This window comes from Melospiza melodia, chromosome 21, assembly GCF_035770615.1.
Source record: "Melospiza melodia melodia isolate bMelMel2 chromosome 21, bMelMel2.pri, whole genome shotgun sequence".
NCBI lineage: Eukaryota > Metazoa > Chordata > Aves > Passeriformes > Passerellidae > Melospiza > Melospiza melodia.
The window spans coordinates 12,168,615-12,194,423 of NC_086214.1; the positions used below are offsets into that span (position 1 = coordinate 12,168,615).

At 39.3% G+C, this 25,809-nt stretch overlaps 1 protein-coding gene and 1 long non-coding RNA gene across 3 annotated transcripts in view; both read left to right on the forward strand.

Annotated features, from left to right (window-relative positions):
• The window catches only part of BRIP1 (BRCA1 interacting helicase 1), a 48,641-nt gene extending 38,350 nt beyond the window's left edge, over positions 1-10,291 (forward strand). For both annotated transcript variants that reach the window (XM_063173765.1, XM_063173766.1), the window contains exons 17-20: positions 3,786-3,898; positions 5,267-5,349; positions 7,632-7,958; positions 8,645-10,291. In XM_063173765.1, the coding sequence (XP_063029835.1) occupies positions 3,786-3,898; positions 5,267-5,349; positions 7,632-7,958; positions 8,645-9,462 (1,341 nt within the window). In that variant the 3' untranslated portion in view covers positions 9,463-10,291. The remainder of the gene's footprint in view (positions 1-3,785; positions 3,899-5,266; positions 5,350-7,631; positions 7,959-8,644) is intronic.
• Positions 10,292-10,818: 527 nt separating this feature from the next.
• Positions 10,819-25,809, forward strand: part of LOC134427706 (uncharacterized) — a 44,620-nt gene continuing 29,629 nt past the window's right edge. The window contains exons 1-3 of the long non-coding RNA XR_010030218.1: positions 10,819-12,333; positions 13,748-13,963; positions 14,578-14,735. This is a non-coding gene — a long non-coding RNA (uncharacterized LOC134427706). The remainder of the gene's footprint in view (positions 12,334-13,747; positions 13,964-14,577; positions 14,736-25,809) is intronic.

Consider the following 25,809-nt stretch of genomic DNA (forward strand, 5'->3'; position numbering starts at 1 on the left):
CAAAACCAAGCACAGATCATGTTGCTGAGTTAAATTACACAAAATAAACAAATGGGCTTAGCCCATTCAGCCTTCATGTCGTGGTACTGCACTGATAAATCAGTTTACAGTATCCTGATTGATGTTTCTTTAGAAATAATTAGTCCATCATAGATTGGTATTTGTGCCCCTGGCTTTAAGTACTGTTGTGTATTCTGAATAAACCTGGTTCAGCCTGGTGTGTTGCTCCAAGGCTGCAGGTTCTGTGTGAATTTGCAGGTTATTTTGGGGGTCAAAACCAAGCTGTAGTTTTTGAGTTGATCTTCTCAGCTATGTGCTGTGAACTAACTCATATAATCCATGGTCACCACAGTATAAATCCATTTATATCCTGAATAAGTCTGAATTTCTTCATGTGAAGGAATATCACCACAGGTAACTTATTTTAAAATCTAATGTAGCAAATGTCATTTAATGTTGTTGTAAATGGATAAATCATTTTACAGTATCCTGACTGATTTTTCTCTAGAAATAATTAGTCCATAATTAGTCCTTCATAGATTGGTATTTGTATACCTTGCTTTAAATACTGTTTGTGTATTCTGAATAAACCTGGTTCAGCCTGGTGTGTCGCTCCAAGGCTGCAGGTTCTGTGTGTGGATTTTTGGGGTCAAAACCAAGCTGTATTTTTGAGGATCCAAGGTTATTTTGGGGGTCAAAACCAAGCTGTATTTTTGGGGGTCCAAGGTTATTTTGGGGGTCAAAACCAAGCTGTATTTTTGGGGGTCCAAGGTTATTTTTGGGGTCAAAACCAAGCTGTAGTTTTTGAGTTGCTCTTCTCAGCTTTGTGCTGTGAACTAACTCATATAATCCGTGGTCACCACAGTATAAATCCATTTATATCCTGAATAAGTCTGAATTTCTTCATGTGAAGAAATATCACCACAGGTAACTTAAAATCTAATGTAACAAATGTCATTTAATATTGTTGTCAGTGCAGAAAAACCTCCATCGCTAATTCTGTTTGAAAAATCCACTTGAGCTGTAGCACAAACTGCCTCCAAGTATCTTTCCAATCCTTAAAAAAGCCAGAATTGTTCATGGCATTTATCATTTTTGGCTGCTGTTTCCCAGCTGCCGTGGCAGAGTGAAGGATGTCAGGGTAATGAAGCCTTGGAGCAGGAGGGGTGTGCAGGTGGACGGGGAGCTGGCAGCGAGCGTGGCTGTGCCCGTGACCTCCCACACAGATCAAAGCTAATCTGGGTGACAGCTACAGCATGGCACAGCTTGCCAGGGGCCTTGTGCAGCTCTTTGTCTGCAAATCCTGCCCCAGAGCTGGGAGGATGTTTTTAAGGATGAACAGGTAAAAGTAAAAGGCTGTCTTTTGACATTTTAACTAATCCCTTCTAGCCTGTGCTTTCCTGCACGTTGTGCAGATTTGCTAGCAGGAGGCACTGCCTTTTTCACATATGTAACATGTCAGCTTGAATCTGGCCTGGAATTGATGGGGGGGAATGCAGCAGGTCCACAATGAAATAGATTCTGATTGCATGGAAATGACAGGCTCTGGCCTTTTACCTGCACAGCCTCCCCCTCACAGGGGTCTGAGGATGAGGGAAGAGATGAGGATCTGACTCCGTGTTTCAGAAGGCTGATTTGTTATTTCATGATATATATTACATTAAAACTATACTAAAATAATAGAAGAAAGGATTTCATCAGAAGGCTGGCTAAGAATAGAAAAAGAAAGAATCATAACAAAAACTTGTGTCTCAGACAGAGTCCAAGCCAGCTGACTGTGATTGGCCATTAATTAGCAACAACCACATGAGACCAATCCCAGATGCACCTGTTGCATTCCACAGCAGCAGATAACCATTGTTTACATTTTGTTCCTGAGGCCTTTCAGCTTCTCAGGAGGAAAAATCCTAAGGGAAGAATTGTTCATAAAATGTGTCTGTGACATCCCCCTGCACACTGAGCTCCCATCTCTGCTGAGGCAGGAGCTCTGCAGGCACAAAACACAATGCTTCTTTTCTGGTAACTCTTTTAAAATTAATAGAAGGAAGTTTTGGAGATATGTTACACCATTAGAGGAAGGGATTGGGGTTAAACCCCCCCAAACTAATGGGGTTTTGTATTAAAAATTGGGGTTTATATCATTTGAGCAATGAGATGTCTTTGGTGTGCATACTAGCAGTAAACCTGATAACACTGACATGTATTAGAAGAATATAGAAATATTGTATTTTATTTAGATGATCTGACTGGTTTGCATTTTACTGGTACTTCAGTGACTTTATGCAGGTATTTAAAAATAATGTCATTTTTCACATAAGACACAGGAACACTTATCCCAACACTGCTTGCACAGGCTGCTGGCAAAGTGAGGGGCTGGTAAACCTCCACTGGTTCCAAATGGCCAAAATCTTACTGAAAACACAATTCTCCCAAAAAATAAATTGTTATAAAACTGGCCAGGACTAGAAGACAGATGTAAAACACACACAGAAGAATATTGTCAATGGTTATGTTTTAAAGGCTTCAGTGAACTTTTCCATCATCATTCCTCATTTCCAGAGGTGAGCAGTACCCTTTTCCTTCTCCAGCTAGTATTTCAGTTTGTAGAAATGCACAGATAAAGCCAAGTTCCTTTTTAAGGAATGGTTTAATGTTCATAGGCCATTCAGAAGAAATCATCTTCTCTTTGGAAAATTAAAAAGGAAACCTCACATGCCAGTCAGTAAATTCTGAGTGACTGGAACAAATATTAAATCTGTGAAATCAAACTGAATTTATTTTCTGGCTGTAAAGATTGAATTTGTAAATTTGACAGGCAATTTAAAGGGCATAAGTACATAAAATAAAATTTCTTATCCAAATGCAACTTGAAAGTTACCTGTCAGAAGAGGTTAGAAGTCTGCTGGTTTCTCTCCTGAAGCGTGTCCTTTCACTTGTCAGTTCAGAAAGGTTAATACTGCACAAAAGAGCAGCAGAAAGACCCTTTTTGGGGTAGTTTTATGCTTGTTTAAAAAAATAATAATTCATTTCCCCTGGCTGAATAATAATAATAAAACCTTTGATATAATGTTCTAATGCAAATTGTTCCAGTTCAGACCAGGCTTTGTGTGTGGTTATCCTGATTGGGAAGGGATTTCTTGGGCAGTTCATTCCAGGTTCTGAAGCATCAGGGATGAGTTTTAAAAAGGGGAACATGTTTTTCCCTGCCTGATCTCCCATGCTCTGCAGTGAAACATTTCCAGACCTCAGGAGCTGATGCCAAACTGGAATTTTGCTTGGTGTCACTGAGTGCTGCTCCTTGGCAGAGCCCCTCTGTCCCCAGAGCTTTTTGCAGCTCTGTTGAGGAGGAAAAGTTGAATTTGCTGAACCCTCATGGGGAAAGCAGGGTCTGGTCCCAGCTGGGGATGAGGAGTGGCTTTGGTGACAAGGGAGAGCTCCAGTGGGGAATTCTTTGTGGAAGAGCCAATAAATCTGGGTTTGGAGTCTGTACCTGTCCCTGGTTTGGGGTTTTTCACCTGTCTGAACAGTTTATCCTCCTCTCACTGGCACAGGGCTTTGGATGAGTGTGTGGTGCTCATGTCAATACATTGAAATTATTGGAACAGATCACAGCTGAGGGCAATTTCAGAAGCCAGAATTGGTTAGTGTACAAAATTTAGAGTTGAAACACTGAAGCACAGTTTATATATTCTCTGATTTAATCACTGTTTGCTTGTTTTCCCCTTTTAGAATATCTTCTTTTCAACAGCATTAATAAACCAAATATTTTATGGTTTCCTCCTTAGGTTGAATTAAAGAGGAAGTACAATGACCAGCACAAAAGTACAAGAGGCCTTTTATCAGGGAGTCAGTGGTATGAAATCCAAGCTTACAGAGCTCTCAACCAAGCCCTGGGAAGGTGAGATAAACATAACTAAAACTATAGAAATTTGTAGAACTTTTTTTTAGGGAGATCTTTAAGGATTTATTCCCCACTTTTAGCACAAAGGGGTAAGTAAGGCCAAAGTTCTCATATTGCAAATTTTGTCTCTTGAGCTGCTCTGTGCTGACAGTTCTCTGCTTTTCAGCCTGTTGTGCATTGTTATAATTCAGATTTTATTTTACATTCAGAACCCACTTCAATTTCGTTGAAGTTTGATTGCTCATAGTCAAGATATACAGGAGAAAAAAAAAGCACAAGCAGAGACAAATATTTTCTGAGCTTTAAAGCAAATGAGGATCCTCAGGACTTTTCCAATGCACTAATTGTTCACACTCTCACTGGGCTCAGGAAATTGTTTGATATTTTGCCTACAAGTATTTTTGAAAGGGAGAAATAGCAGTGGGGTTTTTCAGACCTTTGCAAAAGGTCAATTCAATTATTGTGCTCACTGATCTCCTCCCAGATTTAGAAGAAGTGGTACAGCTTCCATTTCCTAGATGGAAAAATTCCCCCAAATGTCATTAACAAGGTAGAATTAATTCATCCTCCTTCAACAAAATTTATCACATAAATAAAGATTAGAGCTGTCATCCATATCTGTTGTAGGTGCATCTGTCATGGCTACAGAGGCACAGAAACATCAGCTGGAAAACTCCTCTGATTTGAATTAGTCCTAATGCAAATGTGATGACATAAATGAAGGCTTAGAGAGAAAATTGAGAGAAATTGTAACATTAGGAAATCTCCTTGTGGATTCTTGTTGTTACAGGCCTGATTTCTTAAATTCCTCTTTGGAATCAAAGAGCATTAATTAAATAGGTAAAGAAAGCTCTCAGTTGTGGAATAAATCAGCTTGAACTTAAATCAAGTTTTAGTGACAGTTACTTATTGTTTAATTTATTATTTGGGTGGTCTAAAATGGAGAAAATAGGCTTCCATTCTGACACAAAGGTACAAATTCCTTATCAAACCATGAGCCAAAGCCCTTGCTAACCTGAGGTGTGGGGAAGGATTTTGATAAAACCAGAACATTCCATACAGGAAGCTCTGTAATATTTACACTGCCCAGTTGAGAGTGGAAAATAAATTATGTGGTTTGATTGGCTGTTGAATATTTCTGTGGTTTATTTTTAATTTAGCTGTTTCCATGTACATTCAGCAGCTGAAGGAATATGAAGCTTCCACGACATCCATAATAATTTTTGGTGCATCCACTAGCAGATCATTCCTGTATAACTTTGCATATTCTAGCTGACTCAGAGCAATTCCTTTTTCCCAATTCCCACAGATTTTTGCTGTGTGCTCTCTAATTACATAAATCCTCTTTTCCCCCCTCACTTCTAGGTGTATAAGGCACAGGAATGACTGGGGGGCTCTTATTTTGGTTGACGACCGCTTCAGGAGGAACCCCAATAAATACATATCTGGTAAGAGGTAAAAATCTTCTGGTAAGAGGTAAAAATCTTCCTCCTAATATAGAAAAATACTGAAAACTCTGAATTACAGAAATGTGGCTGTACAAATACAGGTGATAGGAAGGGTCAGAATGTGCCCCAGCCATGGAACAGACATTGAACTGCTGAATATTCAATATACAACAAGGGATTGCTGTTTGTAGTTTTATACTGGGTAGAAATAAATGCAGGTGAAGTAAAACAGATGCTGCACACAACCTTTTAAAAAATAAAAAGTAGAAAATAAAGTGCTTAGGAATGTGTTTTCAGCTTTGGTCCTGCCCTTTTTGCTGGGCAGAGCTGAGCTCAGCAGCCCATGCTGGGCTCAGTCAGCAGGTGGAGCTCAGCTGCTGCAGTTGAGTCCTGCTCCTTCTCGATGCACTAAAAATACATTGAAATTATTGAAGGAAGCACTAGAAATTCATATAGGAGCACAAATAATCCAGATGCTCAACGCTTGGTAAGATTTCTTTCTCTAAAAAGTAAAACTTCACAAAAGAGTGAAATTCTCTGTTGATGTGGGTTTGGGTTGTTTTGTTTTGTTTTTTAATTGATACACAAAGAATATTTAAATGGGTTCAAAAACACTTTCTAAAATCGAGGCAGTCAGTTTTTACTGACTCCTGTGTGCTCCAATATAATCTAAAAAGCTGTTATGCTCAAGACATCTGATATTTAATATTTTGTTTTGATAGGAGCAGGTTATAATAAAATCTGTGGTTGTAGAACAGTTGTGATTCTTTGAGTTACTGTTACTTAATCTAGCACAAAGTTGTAAAAAGCTTGATTATATTCAAATTTTTATCAGACCCTGTTAATATGACAATAAATAGCTGCACTCTGTGTGAGCCACTTTTAAATAATTCATGGTAACAAGCAGAATGAATAGCCAGGCAAAAAAGAAAAATAAAGATGTTTGTGCAAGGCAGCAGTTTGAGCCTAAAAAGAAGACTAGTGAAGAAGGAATAGGCTTTTAGTAGAAAAAGAAGGATATTTTTAGTTTGCTTATCAGAATACTGCCATTGAATAAATCAAATTCCCAGCCCTGGAAAGGAGCAATTGTTGTAGCTTCATGAGCAAATTCTTGAAATCTCTGAGGCTCTACCTGCACAAATCCACTTGCACTCTTAGGGTATCGTTGTAACAGGTCCCTGGCCAGGTAATAATTAGCAGAGACTCCATGTATTACAGAAGGTTGAGCAATAATTAGCATAGACTCTGTGTATGAAGGTTGATCAATAAATGGCATAGATTCCAATGAATTAAGTGGTTTGATTGCCTGTTGAATATTAGTGTGCTTTATTTTATATATTACAGAAGGTTGATCAATAATTCTTTATTAAGGAACCCATTGTTTGTTTCTAGACTGTTAGATACACGTGGACCTCATTGGTCCTTTACTTCAAACACATCACCACTGGCTAATTAATGAAGCACCCTTTGATGAACAAATCTCCACAGCACATTGCACATGTTCACAGCACCAGGTGTTAACAGCAGGTTCAGATAAGAATTGTTCCTCATCCTTTCCTCTGAGCCTCTCCCAGAACACTGTGAGAAACACTGCCTGGGAAATGGTGTTTGTGGCCAGAGAGCTGCTCCACTTTGGGGTGCTGGGAAATGCCTGGACAGGTGCTGATATTTTGGAGTAAGGAGTTGATATTTTGGGGTGCTGTTATTTTGGAGCAAGGTGCTGATAGTTTGGAGTAAGGCGCTGATATTTTGGATATGTTGTTATTTTGGAGTAAGGTGCTGTTGTTGTGGAGTAAGATGCTGCTATTTTGGAGTACAGTGCTGACATTTTGTAGTAAGGAGTTGATATTTGGGAGTCAGGTGCTGATAGTTTGGTGTCAGGTGCTGATATTTTAGAATTGTTGATATTTTGGAGTAAGTTGTTGATATTGTGGAGTAAGGTGCTGATATTTTGGATATGTTGTTATTTTGGTGTAAGGTGCTGTTATTTTGGAGCAAGGTGCTGTTATTTTTAAGTTGTTGATATTTTGGAGTAAGTTGTTGATATTTTGGAGTAAGGTGCTGATATTTTGGATATGTTGTTATTTTGGAGTGAGGCGTTGATGTTTTGAAGTTGTTGATATTTTGGGGAGTAAGGAGTTGATATTTTGGAGTAAGGAGTTGATATTTTGGCGAGTAAGGAGTTGATATTTTGGGGAGTAACGAGTTGATATTTTGGTGTAAGGGGCTGTTATTTTGGTGGAAGATGCTGATGCTTTGCACTAAGGTGTTTGTGCCCCCAGGGCTGTCCAAGTGGATCCGGCAGCAGGTGCAGCACCACGGCTCCTTCGGCAGCGCCCTGCGCTCCCTGCGCGCCTTCGCCCTCCGCAACCAGAGCCACGGGGAGCCCTGGCCAGAGCCCAGCTCTGAGCTCCCTGCACAGCCCTGCCACCTCTCCCAGGGCTCCCCACAGGAGAACAGCACTCCTCTGTCCCCTGATGTTCCTGCCACAAGTCAGGAGCAGAATTTGGACCCAGAAGTTCATTTTACTGCAACCGTCGGCTCAGTTCATCCCGCAGCAGGGGATCAGCCAAGTGACAGCATGGCAGCTGTAAACAAAGTCAAACAATGTATGTTCATTTCTACTGGCAGTTTCAAATGGGGACTTGAATCTTTTCTGGAGGAAACAAATGGTTTTTTAAAATTACAGAAGTGCTATAGTGGAAAATGATAATTATTCACAAATGTGGAGGAGCTGTGCTCAACAGACTGAAATTAATTCTTGTTCCATCTGGTTGTCTTAAAAGAGTAATCTTTGATAAGTTTATAGTACAATCAAAAATGGTTTCATTTTAATTTCTTTTTCCATTGAACACTGTGAAGATAATTTAAAATATATTTGAAACACATCAAGATTGGCATTAGTGCAAGTTGATCCCTGGTTCAAGCTACATCTGTTGTTTGGGCATTGCTGTGAGACACCTTGCATGTGATCTCCTCTGGTTCCAGCTCCACAAGTAAAATCCATCCCTAAATTTTAGGAAAGGTTCTGATTTCATTTCAATCAAGAACGAGCACAATAATAAAGATTACAAATTTCAATCCAGTCATACTCTACCTTTATGTGCCTGTTTATTTATTTAATTAAGACAGTTCATGGACAAGGATAGTTACAACATCTGGGCTTTTGTTTGTATTATTTTTTTTAATGAATGTTCTAAAATCACTGTAAACCTTCTGAAACAGTGGTAATTCTGATGTGCTAAACATGCTGTAAATCAGATACAATTAATTTATGTTTTGTGATTTGTCACAGGTGAGCAGAAAGTTGATGTAGAGAGCCATTCCCACCACGTAAAACAGAGAAGGACACACATGGACTGCCCCCCCAAAATGGCAGCAATCAAAGCAGAGAGAGAAGAAATGAATGGTTGGAGCAGTGCTGATGGTGTGGAGGAGAAATGCTGCCCTGAGCCTCTGACTTCAACTCCTGCAGCCCAGAACTGCAGGGCCACAGGGAGCAGCAGCCAGCAGTGTGTGAACGGGCCCAGGGACCTTATTGATCATCCCAATCAATGCCAATCAGCATTAATTGCAGAGCACAGACCCAGTGCAGCAGAATCATGTTTGGAAACAAGCCATGTTTCAGTTCAGAGTGCTCTGGCCCCAGGTGCTGAAGGCCATCCTGGAGCTGGGCCCTGCAGGGAGCTCCCTCCAGCAGCAGGGAGAGCTGAGCCTTCAGCATTAGATGGGGATGAGGATGAGGATGAGAGCATTTACTTCACCCCAGAACTGTATGATGATGCAGACCCAGAGGAGCAGAGAACTGAGCCCCCAGTGCCAGCCTGTCCCAGCACTGGGATTTGGGGGGAATGTGGGAACCCCACAGTCCCTGCTGCTCCTGTTGCCACCAGCACCTCAGGAGCCCAGAATGGGGCTGGAACAGCTGGGGCTGGCAGGAGCCCCCATGGCAGCATGGAGGGTGTGAGGAGCAGGGACAGCACAGCTGGGGCTGCAGGAGCACAGCAGGGAGCAGCTCAGGACATGAGCACCCCAAAAAGGAAAATCAGCCTCTCCAGATCCAGAAATAAAGGTGTGTCCTCCTCTCTGCTGGGCAGTGGTGGCGCCTGGTGACAGCTCCTGTGGGGATTGGGGTGAGCAGCCCTCAAAACACCACGGGGCAGCTGCACCTTCCTTGTCCTCATGGAACAGAAGCTTCCCTCAGGCTCCATTCCTCATTTTATCTTGGGGTTTTCTCTGGGGGAGGTTTGCCATCTGCAGTTTTCTAGAGATAGGATGAAGTTTCCTCATCCTGACTTCATGGCTGGAGAACATCATGTCTGGAAATTCTGAATAGAAACCCAAGTAGGATCTGACCTGGAATTATTGGTTTATCCATTACAGATTTAATTATTCCATCATTAAATACAGTCAAATAATTGGGGTTTTCTTCAGAAAGCCAAATACCCATGTAACCAAATAAGGTTTTCTGCATTTGTTAGATTGGGGTTTTTTAGTAAAACATGAAGAACAGCATCTTTGCAGATCAGGTCATAGACAGATGGAGCCTAAATACCAAAACAGGTTTATTTTCCAGTTCTTTGATTCCTTCCAATTTCTTTCATCAAAATGTCCAGCAGGAGCTGTGCACATTTTGATATTTGATGAAGATGAGAAGCTTCTTCAGAGAAAAATTTGAGATTTCTTTAAGTTTTCCTTTTGTGAGAAGATCTCATTTCTGTTGCTTGGATTCTGTGTTTATTCATGTCAAAACCTGTTCTAATTTGTATGTCCTACAAGCACTTTTTACATGTAACATATAAAATGTAAATTGTACACAAAGGTCTTGAATCTTGCCCACTCTATTTTTTTTTTTTTTTTGTATTTTAATGTTTCTTTCATTTTCTGCAATGAAAAGAGCCAGGATTTTTCTGTAATAAAACATAATGACTTTTTAAGAAAATATTCTTCATTGCCATCTTACATTGATATGAAGATGCAGGATTTTTGCCATCTAAAGATTGGTTCATATGTGTTGATACTTTTTGTTTGAGAGTAGAAATGAAGTTATTAACTGGTCCTTTTCCATAGAAGTTCATCTAAATAACATTTCGAGTCCATCCCTACAGAGCTGTGAACATGCTCAGATCAACAGGATTTAAATTGTGTCTTTATAAAATAAATTCATCTTTATGAAATCGGACAGTTTGCAAGAATGGGAAGAACACTAGAATTTCTACAACAGGCAGTATTTGGCATAAGGCTTTTAGTTCAATTTTTGCAATATTGATGACCAAGTTTCGTTGAATTTCAGTCCTGGATTTCACTGACAGGTTTGGTTTAGTTAATAGGGCAGAAATTCCAGTATTGAAAACCTCTGACACATCTAAAGAGAAATATTCCTCATTTCTGTTGAAATAATGCTGAAGTTCCTGTTGGTATCAGTATTGGAAACCTCTGACACATCTACAGGGAAATATTCTTCATTTCTATTGAAATAATGCTGAAGTTCCTGTTGGTATCAGGATTGGAAACCTCTGACACATCTACAGAGAAATATTTTTCATTTCTGTTGAAATAATGCTGAAGTTCCTGTTGGTTCCTGGTCTCTAGAGCTGTCCCTGGGTTTGATTCTCAGTTTTCCTAAAGCAAATCTTCTGCCCCAAACCCTTTGTGCATTTTGTGTGTCTGAACAGATAACAGAAATCACTTAAGCTTTGTGACTTGTCTGCTCATCCAGGGGCCCACAGCCTCTTATTTGTCTTTCAGGAGATTTGTCTGTCTTTAAATCCATAACATTCAAAAAAAAAAGAAGAAAATCCATCTCCTTTTCCTTGTCTGGAGCAGATTGTTCCTTTCTTGAGCTGTGGTGCCTCTTCCTTTGATCAGAAATCCTTTAAGGCAGGGCCTGCTCTGTGTCAAATCACACCCATTTCAACTTTATATCAAATTAACCATTACTTCTCAAATATGTATTGAAACATCAGCACTTGTTACTGTGATTTCTGGAAAAAATTTATCCTCTAAAAGCTCAAATCAACAGGTGGATAAATCCCCTTTGTGTTTGGAAGGTAAGGGGTGGAGTGTTTCTTGTGGTGTAAATTCATCCTGAATTTGTCTTTCTATTTAATAACTGTGCTGTTTGATATGTTAGAGATAATATATTTATGGTAGTTCTCAGAATTAAATGCTGCCCAGCCTGCAGATAGAAGGGAAGTGAAATCAATATACTGAATTTCCTGGAATTATTTATTTGGATTTATCACATCTATCAAGGCTAAAATATTGAAAATGCTTTTCCTACTTTGATATAACACCTCAGTATGATCTCTGTTGCCTAAAATACTAACAAAATGTTGAATTTATTGAAGGATTGAAAGTTCAGAGGAGATGCAGCAGAAGGAAAGCTGCCCTTAGGCAAAGTGGCTCCTCCAGAGAGAGAAAGGTACCATGGATGAAATTCCTGTGCTGAGGGGCTGCTGAGGGCCAGGGTGCAGGGGAATGGAGAATAATTTATTATATCATTTTTCAAGTGAAATAACACAATGAAATTGTTTCTTCCTGATCTGCAGAGCTCTGGTTGACACACTCAACCTTTGTTTTTCATGGGAAACACAAAGGCACCAACCATGCCAGGCTCCTTTCAACATTCCCAACAATTTGATAACCTGCAGTGTTATAGGCTGTAAAATCCCTCTTATTTTATGACATTTTTCTATTTAAATACACTTTTAGCATGGTGTATATTGAATTATTAACTGATATAAATGATAACCTTTGAGTATTTCAAGTACTGTATTTCTCTGAAGCAGTTTGGATATATTGAATTTATTTATAATATAACTTATTTATATTTAAATGCTTCAATCTGCATAGTTGCTGTATGCAAACCAGTATTCACACAAATTTGTGCATTGCCTTGCTAGAAGGAAGCACACAAGCAGCCTTGCAGGAAAGGACTTCACTGTGTTGTGTGTGGAGCTGAAATCCTGCCCAAAGCTCAGGGTAAGATCAGTTATTTCATTGGGAAGGGTGGGATTTCTCATCCACCCTTTTGCTTTCCCACTTTGGGATGCTGGAGGGATATTTTAGAATAATTGCTTCATTTCTCCATCTGGATAAATGAGACCTGCAGAAAGCCTTGGAGGGCAGAGAAGGGAGTTGTGACAAGAACAATTATTTAAAATAAATAATTTTTTTCTGGCAGTTTTCTTGATTCAGGTCCTGCCACACTGACCTGTGTTGAGCTTCAATCTGATATTAGAGAGTTAACTGAAGGCAGCTCCTGCTGCCATTGTGGGAGGCTGAAGGAATTATTTGGAGCATAGTGGCCCTTTCATTTGGCTTGTTCCTTCCCAGGATTAGGTGTTAATTTGCTCCCAGTTTATGTGAGAAGTTTGGTAATACCCTGGCACAGTAACTCAGTGAATCCAGTGCATGGAACTATCAAAAGTCTGCCTGAAATAATGGCACTGCTATTCTTCAGTGTGTGACCTACCTTAATTTGCTTTTATTCTGTTGTACATAGTGGGGATGAGCTGCTTGTGGGAATTCTTTGTGTTTCTGTGAGGCACTTTAATTTGGGAATGTCTAAAGGCTGATAAAATAACAGCAATTCTATTTATTTAAAAATAAACTTCATCTTCAGGCCACTGGGCCGTTGTGATAATGACCTAATTACAAGATATTCTCATCAGTTCCATGCAAATTAGAGATGCTTCATGCTTAAACAGTGTGGAGCTGATGAAACCAAGAAAGGACAAAAATCTCTTCAGCCAACCAAACCTGTGCCTGGGGGACAATGGGAGATTTTCCATTTTCTGCACCTATTCAACCCAGACCAGAGGGGAAACTCCACAGTGGGCAGGTCCAGGTCACTCCTTGCCTCCCTGTTTTCATAAAGAACCTTTAAGATTTGGGTGATCTCATCAGGAACTTTCATTCCCTCCCTGAATTTATCAACATCATCAAATCTGTGGTGGAACCCCAGGGCTCAGGAGAAGCATTCTGGGCTGCAGAATGTCTGAATGTTAGGGTGGCTGTTGTCTGCAAGGAGTTTTATGTTGTTTAAACTGAATCTCAGATGCCAGTTGATTGAGGAAAGTTAAAAAATCTGAAAATTAAAAAATAAATGGCTTTATTCAAAGTGGATTCAAGCTCGCCGGTCGATTTGGGAGTAATAACAAGGGGAAAATTATCTGTTGAAAAGTAAATTTTGGACACATTAAAAAATTTAAAGAAGGCCTTCTTCCAAGGGCCATTTACAGCAATAGAAGTCTTTTCAGTGCCTGCAGTGGGTATTGGATCAGGGCCTAAATTCCCATCTTGTAAATGTGGAAAGTTTGCAGCATGGTTGAACAGTACTGTATTCAAAACCATGTGTGTATATAAGTCTTACACCCCACTTTTTAAATTATAGGAATTTTGAGAAAAGCTTGCTACAGTAATAGTGAGCTGCAAATAATCTGGAAACTCTTCAGAAATGCCAATATAAGAAGCAAAGAATCCATTAATAATTGTAAGTGTAAGCTAGAGGCCATTTCAGAAGATGATAATGTGATGTTGGTCATCTCAGATGCTGCCAGTCTTGGTCACCTTAAAGAGACTTTGAAGGTTTATCAGATGCCAGTGAAAGGTAAGTTCTCACTGATGAATTCCAGCTAACATTTGTCAAGCCCTTTTGCTTTAAATTCAATTAAATACCAACAATTTGCCACCCCTCCCTTGGAGCTTTTGGGTGAGATTTTCCCTCCTCAGAGCTCTGTGGGCTCTGCACATTTAACAAACACTGAAAGGAGCTCCAGTGTCCCCTGCACTCCCAGACTTGTTGGGTTCTTTCATAAATCCTGATGAAGAATAAAAGAAAAGGATAATGAGCACAGAATCCTTTCCATTTCTTCCCAGTTAAATCCAGGAATTGGCCACAATTCCCAGTTTACCCTTGGTTAAACAGAACTGCTGATTTGACAGGAAATCACTCCAGCTGTCAGCCCAGGCCTTGTGCAACCCTTTGCTTCTTCAGGTGACAGAGAGCAAAAATAAATTAATTTATTTCACATGTGGGCAATTCTGCTGCCCATCCAGGCTGTGAGGCTGGCACAGTCAATGAGAGGTGATTTTGCCACAAGGACTGAGCCTTCTTTACCAATCTTTCTGACACTTTGAAATGTGTGAAATGCAACTGATAAAGTGACTTTTAAAAATCTCCCTTGATTCCTTTATAAACCACTTTTTCTTTCTTTTTGAAAGACCTGAATGGCAGTTTATCTTTAAATGCTCTTTGGAATGAGAAGGAATCTTCTCTGACAAGTTACTTGCAGTGCAGGAGCTGTGTCCTTCAGTCCATTTCTCCAAGCCCTTTGATAGGAGCTGAGGTTACTCACTTCAGTAATAAAGTGCAGTCATGGGTAAGTCAGATCACTTTATTTTGTATAATAAAATTAGAATGGAATGATTTGTACAGGAAATACTAAAATACTATTTTTGTAAAAGGTAGAATGAATATTTACTTAGATAAATCATATAAAATTATCTGATTTCTACCACAGAGATTTGAAATTATAGTTGTAACTGAGTTCAGGTCACTGAATATATTTGTCTGTGCCTAATTTGCTGCAATGTCTGTAGAATTACATCTGAAAAGGGATGGGAAAATAGCAGCCATCCATGTCTTTCATGAAAGGAAAACCAGAACAAAACATATTTACACAAGTGCTGTAGACTTGACTTCTCAGACATGTAATTTTATGTTAGTTTTGGCACTAAAAAAGAAGAAGTTAATCAGCCCCTGAAGGATGAACATGGACACGGTTTAATGGAGTCAACAGGAAGAAATTTATTCTAGGTATTGTATTTCACTGTGAGCAAACTGAATTCTCAATAGGACCCTTTGAAATTTAGATGAGAAAATTCTGGATTTCTCTCTTAAAAGTGGAGGGTGGGCTCCATCCTGAGGGGTCTGTGCAGGTAAGCCCAGGACACTTCTGCATTTTCCTTCATTTATTCCATGGACATAAAGACAGTTGAGCTTAATGAGAGATTTTTGAGCCTGAATCTTTGCCAAAAGCTGAATATGATCCTCATGTTTTGCCTGTGTGTGTCAGGATCAGCTGTCCAGGCTGTTTGAAATGCAGAGTATGGCAGTGTGGTGATGGACAGGGATTGTGAAGCATTATTTGCCATGAATTTTGGGATTTCAAACAGCACCACGAAAATTTCATGGCATTTCCAGCATTCATTTTGTATCAAACATAATGAAATGTTACACTGAGGGAACTGGTACTGGCAGAATATGAAAATAAAGGGATCCTCTGAGGTAGAATGAGTTGATTTTTTGTTTTAGCTTCTGAACTCTCCTTTTGTGGCTCTTCCATCAGGTGTAAACATGGCATCAGCTGGGTTTAACTTAAAAATTTAAAACAAACCAGTGTTTTCTTCTCAGCCCACCTGTAGATTGAACTTCTGGGTGTGTTTAGCTAAAAATACTCTGCTATAAATAATATATAATAATAATATAAATACTCCAGCAGATTTTCTGAATGAGTCTCTTCCCTTCCCATTCTTCTCTGTTATTTTTTCTGTATTCACTAAAAAGAAACCTCAGAACCTTGTGGGCCTGGAGGAGGCTGAACCCCCCCAGCTCTGGCACTGGGAGAGCTCATGGCTTTGGGAGAGACACATCTAATCTCTTAATGCATGGCTTTGTGTCAGGAAAAACATATCCCATCTTCTTCCACATAAAACATATCCCATCATCTTCCTCAGAGCTGGGGAACCATCTCTGCTTTGGGGCTGACCCTCCTTAGGGTAGATTCATGTGACCTGAAGGTGGGATTGGGGGGGGGGTGGGAAGGAAACCACTTTTATTTTATTTTATTTTATTTTATTTTATTTTATTTTATTTTATTTTATTTTATTTTATTTTATTTTATTTTATTTTATTTTATTTTATTTTATTTTATTTTATTTTATGTTATGTGTGCAAATAATGATATTTATTTACAAAGGTAGGATGGGCTGGGGATGAATGATGCTAGAGGTAAATACAGCTTTAATTTTATCACCTCCTATCTTTAAAACCACTGGCTGTTGTTCTTGTAATTGGGAATATATTGATGTGAATGAAGGCACACAGAATGAGTGCAAGGAGCTGAAAATGATGATTTATGATGTGCTATCATTTACCAGAGCAGACACAGATGCATTCAAGTGAAGAAGCTGTGATTCAGTCAATCTTAGCTCCCAGTTCTCTACTCTTGAATCCAAGCTCCTGCTGGTGCTGAGCAATGTATTTGTGGAGATAAAATCAACATTTTAGTTCCTGCTGCTGCCCAGCCTGTGGTAAATCATGTTCATTGTCCTGAGGTATCGTGTGGCATCTTCAATTGCTGCGTGTCATGGGCTGACTGTAAATCAGCTACAGTTGGTTCTGCAAGGCAAGGAATTGTTCATTTAATAGAAATCACATTGCTCCAGCAAAGCAGGCTTAAAATAGAACCCCTGCATTTAAGAGCTGTTATTTACTCCTAGATTTGGTCACTCTTTAAAGAGGCAATGCTGTATTTTCATTACTTAAATTTAAGGTGGGATTAACAAATTTTGTATTTACATTTTTAAACCTCCTTTTTTATCAGTTATTTCTATTGAAAATTGAATTCTTAAAATTTACTGCTACATTTCTACAAATTCAATCACATCCTGTGTTCCCCACTGACCTAGAAACCTCCATTAATACCAAATCAGTGGCACATAAATTATTATTATTTTTTGTACTGCTTAAAACACCACAAGTAATTATATACACCCTTGTTAATTGCATTTTCAGTCCCCTAAATAATTGTATATTCCTTTTTGAGAATAGAATTGTGTTGTGAAATGGAATAAAAGGCAGTGCTTTGGAATTAGAGAGAATATTTTGGTAGCACAAGCTTTAAGATGTGGCTTAGCTCATGCACTAAATCATCCTTCAATTGTTAAAAGGCGACCAAAACCCACAATTAAAATTTTAAACTTATTAAGGAGCAATTGTATTTTTCAGTCCCCTAAATAATTGCATATTCCTTTTTGCAAATAGAATTATATTGTAAAATGGAATAGAAGGCAATTCTTTGGAATTAGACAGAATATTTTGGTAGCACAAGCTTTAAGATGTAGCTTAGCTAATGTACTAAATCATCCTTGATATGTTAAAAGGCGACTGAAACCCACAATTAAGGAGTAATTGTATTTTTTAGTCCCCTAAATAATTATATATTCCTTTTTGGGAACAGAATTGTGTTGTGAAATGGAATAGAAGGCAGTACTTTGGAATTAGAATATTAGAATATAGAATTAGAATATTTGGTAGCACAGGCTTTAAGATGTAGCTTAGCTAATGTACTAAATCATCCTTCATATGTTAAAAGGTGACCGAAACCCACAATTAAAATTTTAAACTTATTAAGGAGTTGTTGCTATCACTGATTAGACAGTCAGCTGTTGAGACAGTAGCTTTTATATAACAGGATATTGTTTTGTTCAGCACGTTACCACATTTGGCAAACTTTTATCTTAATGCGCCTATGGGGAATTGCAGTGTGACCTCAATCTCAGTAAAGCCTCGGTAAAGAGGGGCTGGAGCAGAGCTGGCGGGAGGTGCCAGGGCCCTGGCCCAGACTGTATATTTGTTATCACATGTTAATCAGATTCATCATTCTGTTTAATAAAGATTTCAGCTGCCACGCGAATGCATAATCGGCTATGTCTGAGTGCCCGTCTTTTGTCTCGAGCAGATTGCTCCAACTGTATTAAGCATCATTAGACAAAAATGACGACCTTATTAATTTGTCCTTTCTGTGTTTTCCAGCAGATTGGGCCTCATTATTATGCAAACACAGTACACAGAGCGGCACCAGAAGTAGCTCATTAATGTTTCTTTCCCCTTAGTACGTAACAGATTATTATTGTGAAGTGTGCATGAAATAATTGCTAATTATGTGCCTTAAATTGTACAGTGATTGTCTGTCTCGGGGTTTTTTGCCAGGTTTAGAGCATTGGGGAAGGCCATCAGAAGCTACAGGTTAACAGTGCTGGAGCCACTAAAGGGGAAGGGAATCACAAAACATGCATTTTATCACACGTTTTCCTGCCTGGAAGGAGTAATTAGGACAGCTCTGGATTGCTTTGTAGTTACCTCTCACTCCTCTGCTTATTGTAAAAGAAATGACTCCCAGCTGGCAAATAATTTAATAGATCTGTCTGCCCATGAATGGATGCAGGGGAGTTTGAACGTGGGCTTTTGGTAAAAATCCAGTAGATTCTGCAGTGGTGCAGCTTGAGTTGGTGTGGATCCCTCATTTCCACACCACTAAAATCTGGATTTCCAAACCCTGCTCCTTCCACCATCCATTTTCCCAGACTCTCCATTCAGTGTAACTCTCCTTAAAATTTGTGAGCATTTCAGAAATGACATGTCAGGCTTTGGCATGGCTCTGCAGTTTGACAACTTTGTGCTAAGTGTGTAATTGGTTTAAGCTGGGAGTGCCTGCCCCTGATCCATGGCACAGCTCCTGTAATCTGCTGCCACCGGAGCTGATAAGACTTGGCCACAGCCAAAGTTTTTGCAGCGCTGGAAATAAAATCCTGATCCATTAAGGGTTTGCATGGATTTAGCTTTATAAGCTGGTTTAGAAATTGTGAGTGGTCAGATCTTGGATCCAGGCTTTGTTGTCGAAAAGATGCCACGAAGAGCATGACATCAGCTGGGGTTTTCCTAATGTTGCTCTTGTTGACAATCTGAATTAAATGTGGCTATTTCACAGTGCTTTATTCTATCTGAGCACTGAAACAGGTATCCTGGAGGGTTAGAAAAGAACATTCATCTGACATTAATTCCATTAAATAATTGTAGTGGCTGACTGCATTTGTTGATGTTGCATAGTTGCTTATGCTGATACCACCAGTTAAATGTAGTGGTGGCTTGATACAATTTAAGTTAAAATAAATGGAGCATGTGAGCTGTAAATGTTATTTAAGCATTTCACACAGATCGTTACTGAATATTTCTGAAGCACAGACCTATATTACACTTCCAAAAAATCAAAATTAAATCGTTGTGTGGAAACCAAATTCTCTTTACTGCACTATTCATTGTTGGGCACATGGATATTGACTTCATAAATCACTTGACAGATAAAAATTGAAAATAGTTACAGAAATAAGTATTTACTTGCATTATTTGAAATTAATATATTGCTATTAATGTAGAGGTTCTGCAACCATGATCATCATTTTCTTTCTGAATTTCCAGTGATGCTACTGCACACTGATGTTTGTCTGTAATGCAACCAATTGTCAAATCAGGCTGCACAGGACTCGTCCACATTTCCTTTGGACAATTTTCCTTTTCCTTCACAATTTATATTTTCCTGTTCTTTTTCTGCTCTGTGTTGTGTCTTTCCCTGCTACTTTGAGTTTAACTAATCTATTTAGTTACCAATTTTAATTAATTTAAATAGAATGCTTTTTTTTTTGTGCGTGTGTTGTCTTTCACATGTGGGCTATGACCCTCACATCAACTCTTGAGCACTTGCTGTTGAGAATTTCCAAGAAATAATGTTCTGATGGCCAGGGAATATTGGAACTCACCTGACTTTGTGTCAATGGATTAAATATTTTCCATGAGTCTGGCTTTCCCCTTCTGGTGGTGTGCATCCAGAGATGACCTTGGAAAAGGTTTTTCATGTTGCTTCTTTCTGCTGGTGCCAGAATCATTTGTCTCCCAGGAATTATCTGTCTGAGTTGCTTTCCTTGAGCTTGACACTGAATATGTTTCTTTTCACTCAGCCAAAATGTGTTTGTTCCTCCTGTCTCAGTCAGTAGATCCTCCCTGGGATCAGTGCTGTTTTCAACTCTCTGGGAATATTGTTTGCTGAGGCTTTATTAAAGAAGAGAAAATGGATTTATAACTCTGGGAAGAAGCTGAAGAGTGTTTTAGTAAATGTCTCTGTGTGTGTTTGCAAAATCTGCCATGTATTTATCATCCCATCCATGCTTGCACTGCTCACTGGGAAGGCTCAGAGCTCCAAGGTGTCAGGGACTGAATATTTTATTCTTTCATTCCTTGAGGGCTATATTTAAGTGAAATTAAATCCTATTGAGTGAGAAATAAATGTCAGCCTCTGAATCCTGTCCTGCAGTTATCAGTGCTCCTCCCTGCTCGTGCCTCCCAGAAAAATCCTGAAATCTAAATTAGCAGAATTATTTGAATTCCAATATATTGAAATTGCTTTAAAATATGTAATAATTTCTTTCAATATTCTTTAAGGAGAGAGAGATTTAAAAATACAGGGACAAACCTGGTATTGGGCTGGTGCAATGTGTATGAATAACAAAATCTGAGACATAGCAGTGTGATTTATTGTCTGCCTGCTGCTGATAATCAAGTGATCTTTCATCAGGCAAGGCCAGTGCTCACTGAAGCTGTGAGTGGCAAAATGCAATCATTTTACTTGTGCAAAAAGAAAGTTTGGCTTAGATAAACTCAGGCAGCTTTGCAGGTGAAGCTGGTTTGGAGGGAAGGTGAGCTGGGAGGGCTCTGCCCTTTCCCTCCTCCCTCACTCTGCTCCACCAGGGCAACTCCTGGAGGAACTGCCCTGCAAAATGCACCTCTGGCATGGTTTGGATTAAGAATATTGCCATTTCTGTGGGATTATTTTTATACTGGCTGATATCAGGCATCTGACTCATGGTACAATCCCACAAATGTTTTTTATCACTAAAATGAGATCTGGGCTGCGAAGACACAGCAAAGAGTGCACTGATAGCTGATGCTTCAAAGCTATGGAAAATGGCCAGTAGCAGCTGCTGAAATTCCTGCTTCAACATTCCAATTGTTTTGTATTCCAGTGAGCAGCCATTGTTGCAGGCCAGTATTTTATGGTGATTATGGCAGGCCCAGGGTGCAGCTGCCACTGACCCCTCCAGCGGCCGGAACAAAACCTCCCTTTGTTATCACTCTGGGAAATGTCTTGGCCATTGTGGGGCTGAATTCAAACCAGCATTGCAGTCATGCACAGGGAAATTAAAAGCTCCACAATTCACTGACAGGAGTCTAAATGTCTATATTAATGACTGTATTCAGGGCTTTTTTAAAATTGTACTTTGGGATCTTGTTACGTAATTAAAATCGAGGAGAAGTTAAAGTATCTAAACTCATCATAAATTTAATAGACTGAGCTCTCCCTTCCTATAAATTTCTGTGCTATTATAAAATGTAAATCTCCAATCAAGGTAAGACCACTGTAATTTAACTTTTAGTCTCAAAGTGAGTGTGCTTTCAAGTAGTTGGACAGCAGCTTTACTAAGTGATAGCCATTTTTCACACTTTGGGAGCCAAGTGGCTGTAGCAGAATAAAAGAATTAGATTTGTTGCAGATGTTTCCTAACTCTGATACCTCTGGGTTCTGTGAGCCTTTCCTCTTTGCTAGGAAATTAGAATAAAATTGATTTATATAACGTGAATGTGATATTCTAGATTTACATAATTAAACTCCACACAGCCTGTGGTATGCAGGGCTACTCCCTGTAGTAGTTCAGTCTGGCTTGCTCATTGTAGGAATTCTGCTTTGAGAGCTTTTCTACTTCTTAAATTGCAACCATACAGCAATAATATAAGGTGGGGGGGTGAAAAGACAATTACCACCATTCTTCCATATGTAATTTGTATATGGTATTGGTTACTTTTATTGTTGGAGTTCAGAGTTTCTTCCTCTTGATGGAATACAAACATTTGGCCAAATTCTTTCCCAGAAGTAAGTGAAGCCAAACATAAATTTGGTTCTTTCTCCTCTCTGAATGACTTGAAATAATAATAATAAAAAAGAATTGGCCAAGATTTGAAATTTCCCTGGTGTTTATAGAGAGATGTGTGGCTGTACAAAGATTGAGCCTTGTCTTTCTTCAGGGGAGGAACAAGGCTATCAGATACAGCAATACCTCAGCACATTTGAATTCCCATAATCCTACGTGACTCCAAGCAGATTGGAGCTCTCTGTCCTACAGTTTGGAGGTAAAAAAACCTTCTCTGTAAGTTTAGCCTGTGCTCATTAGGTGCTCTGAAATGGTCAGGGTAAAGTTTAAATAATCTGCATTATTTCTGAACGGGGGACTGTGTCACTGTTCTGCCAACTTCGTGCTTCTGTGGGTTATTTTTAAAGCATAATAATTTTAAAAAATTAAAGTTTTCCTTCTAATTGACTAGAATCTTCCATGTATATGCAAGACCTCTCATATTTTTTCTTTGTTAACACAGTATAGAGAATGGTGGCTGTAGCTTAAGATAAAAGTAAAGAACTGTTCTTGGGCAGTTTTGACATCAAACTTTTCTATTTTATAAACCTCAGCTGCAGTTCACACTTGTGGAAACTCTAAGTGTCCCTCTTATTTTTAACAGCAGCTCAGGGTATGGTTGAAAGAGGCATATTTCCATTTTGGCTTTTGTTTGAGCAGCTTCCAAAACATCATTCTATTTTTTTTTTTTTATTTTAGAAAATTTGCCAAGTCTAGCTCAGATTAAGTTTCTCTGTTAGATTTGTTCTTTTAAGCATCTGGATCAGAAATCCTATCCCATACTCTGTAGTAATGAAACATTTGGAAATCATCTGAGAAATCTCAGTAAGCCACCATAGTCCTGTGCATTCTTTCTGAAGTAAGAAATATGTTTGCAGAGTAGTTTGGGGTGGGGTTTTTGCAGTCAATGTTATTTTGTTTGAACCACCCCACCAAGAGCTTACACCTCATTCCCCTGGGGCACAAGCAGGTGTTGTTATCTCTTAAATGATTGCCATCTCTTTTATCAGTGCACAACACTGAGATGCAGATAGATTGCATGCCAAATTTTAACATTCTCTGATATTTATGGGTGGGAAAATAAATAAATAAAGGTTGTTTTTATTGTAACTCATAAAGCCACAAGCTGGGGAATGATTTGGTTGGGGTTTTTCTGATGCATTGTGCTATTTATGCTTTTTAAAAGATGAATCCAGGGTGGAAGTTCATCAAGGCAGCTAAACCCCCTGTTTTACTGGTTCCAAATGAATCATTAGAGTTTATAGTAATAGAGAAAATGATTTTCTCATGTCATAAATGGCAGAGCCATTGTACAGAGTTGGTCTGCTCATGCTGTAGTGTGACTATAAGTTTTATGGAAGAGCAGAGTTGGTTGAAGAGAAACAGATCTGGACTGCAGGGGTACAGAACTGGCACATCCTCTTCATTAGCCTGAGTCTGTCCATGGAATGGAGCCCTCAGAAAGGATGGGGAGAGGAAGATGAGGCACTTGGGGAATTTGGAAAGGAATATGTGTGTTTTGCATTACTTTTTAGGCAAATATATTTATTCACTGCAAAGAATTAGTGCTGTAGCCAAAACACTGCTTGCATTCCCCCACAGTCTGCTGTCCACATGATCCACTGGGATTAGGAGCCAGCCTTTGTTTTGGGTGGTTTGGGAAGTGCAGATGTCTGACTGCTAATGAGTAGTTCTTGAACTTTTTTTGAATTGATTTCCCAACTATTTTGTTGCTTTGAAAGTCATGCAAAGCCAGGAGAGAGCTGCCATGAATAGAAGCAGAATGTTGCTTTTCTCACAGGCAGATTTCAGCTCTCAGCTGATAAAACAGACCCCAAATCTAAACCACTTGTTGCTTTGGGTTTTGTTATGAATGTCACCTTCAGGGAATGAGTCAGAGCCAATTTTCTCTTCAAGAGAGTGGAATTTTTACTCCTGTTGTCTTTTAAACTTGTGTTATCTAGTGCACTTTGTTTTGTGGTGTCTCTTGTAAAATTTCTTCCCTCACAGTTTGTATTGCAGCCATTATTTTGGAAATATTTAGCCTGGCTGGAAAGACACTGGACAGTTATCAAAGAGGGCAAGTCAGAGACACTTATCAATAATCCAGATTTGTCCTTCACCTCCAGGTTTGTTCAGCTGCATTCAGGGAAATCACGTTTGTTTGACATTGGCAGCCATAAACCTTTAGCCCACTGCTGTGTGGGATAACCTTGCATTTATACAATATTTAATCTGGGTGCGTGTGAATAATCAGATTTCTCTGTGGGATGTGCCTCAGGCTCATGGATCCATCCCTTCCCCTGGCTCTGGGGCATTTTGTGCACCAAGGATTCCTTTCCCTGCCCTCCAAAGCTGGCCTGGCCTGGCTGGGCCTTGGCTTTAAGGGCTGATTCCTGGCACCTTTCTGTGTCACCCCACATCATTCATTTTTCTTTTTTCCCCTACATTTTGGGCCTGTTTGCTCCAGTGTGGATGTGCTGGTATTGATGAAGGAGAAAGTAGCCAGGGTGGAGGTGCAGGACGTGGGGAGCAGGACAAGGCAGATGGCTGCTCTGCTAATGGGGCTTCTCCATTTGATCTCACAGGGAGAGGGACCTTTTCATTGTCACCATTGCTCAAAGCTCATTGATTTTTCATTCCAGCAGGATTTGTTTGCTTTTGAACCACTGCTGTGCTTTTATCATTAGATGCTGAACCTTTCACTGGGCTGCACATTTCACTAGTTTTTTGATACTTGCTCGTTTAGGATTCCAGCACAGAACTTCTTCCTTCCCCCTTTGCATTGAGAACACTCCTTAGATTCTAAATAAACCAGGCCCAGTCATTCTTTTTTATTGTTTGATATAATCTAAAAGCAATATGATCTATATTCCACTACAAAATATTTAAATAAAATTTTACCAGAACACTTTTGCTTTCTAATTCTATGTTTTATTATATACCAGGGTTTTTTCCCCTAAAAAATTCATTTTAAAAAGCATTTTCCTAATTTAAACACAACAAAACCCACAAAAGATACTCTGGATGAAAGGTCAGCTGTGTTCTGCAACATTATTCAAGGTCTTCATCCTCTTCTGAAGGAGACTGGGGTGAAATGCCTGGAGATCAAGGTTGCAAAGCTGCACAAAGTTTTCTGAAGCTGTGCTTAAGCAGGAACAGCTGCACTCTTGTATTGCCTCTTTTTTAATTAGTTGAAGCCACTTCCTCCACTCTTTACTTCCTTATGGGCTGGATCTGGAAAACATGAAGATAAGGATTAAATAGAGATCCATGTTTACTTACTTCAGCATTTGGTTTTACAGCCCAAAATAATGTAACTAATTTTTCTCTTCTCCTCTATTTATCATCTTATTAGTAATATTTTTAGAATAAGCTGAATCCTGATCCTTCAAAGCTTTGTTTTCTGCAGTTCCAGTTGTGCCAGCTGGCTCTGGGCATCAGCCAAGCTCTTCTTTAGAGCTCTTCCTCTACTTTCCAGCTGATATTTCACAGTGTTAGCACAGCCCTGCTCCTCTCACGGAGCTTCCCAACCAGTTCTTTGCTTTGATTGCTTTGATTGCTCCTCATTAAGATGCTCTTGCTTTTCTTTTTGGCAGGAGCTGGGAATGTCAGCCTTTAGAGCCCATTTGTCATCACTGAACTGGAGGCTGA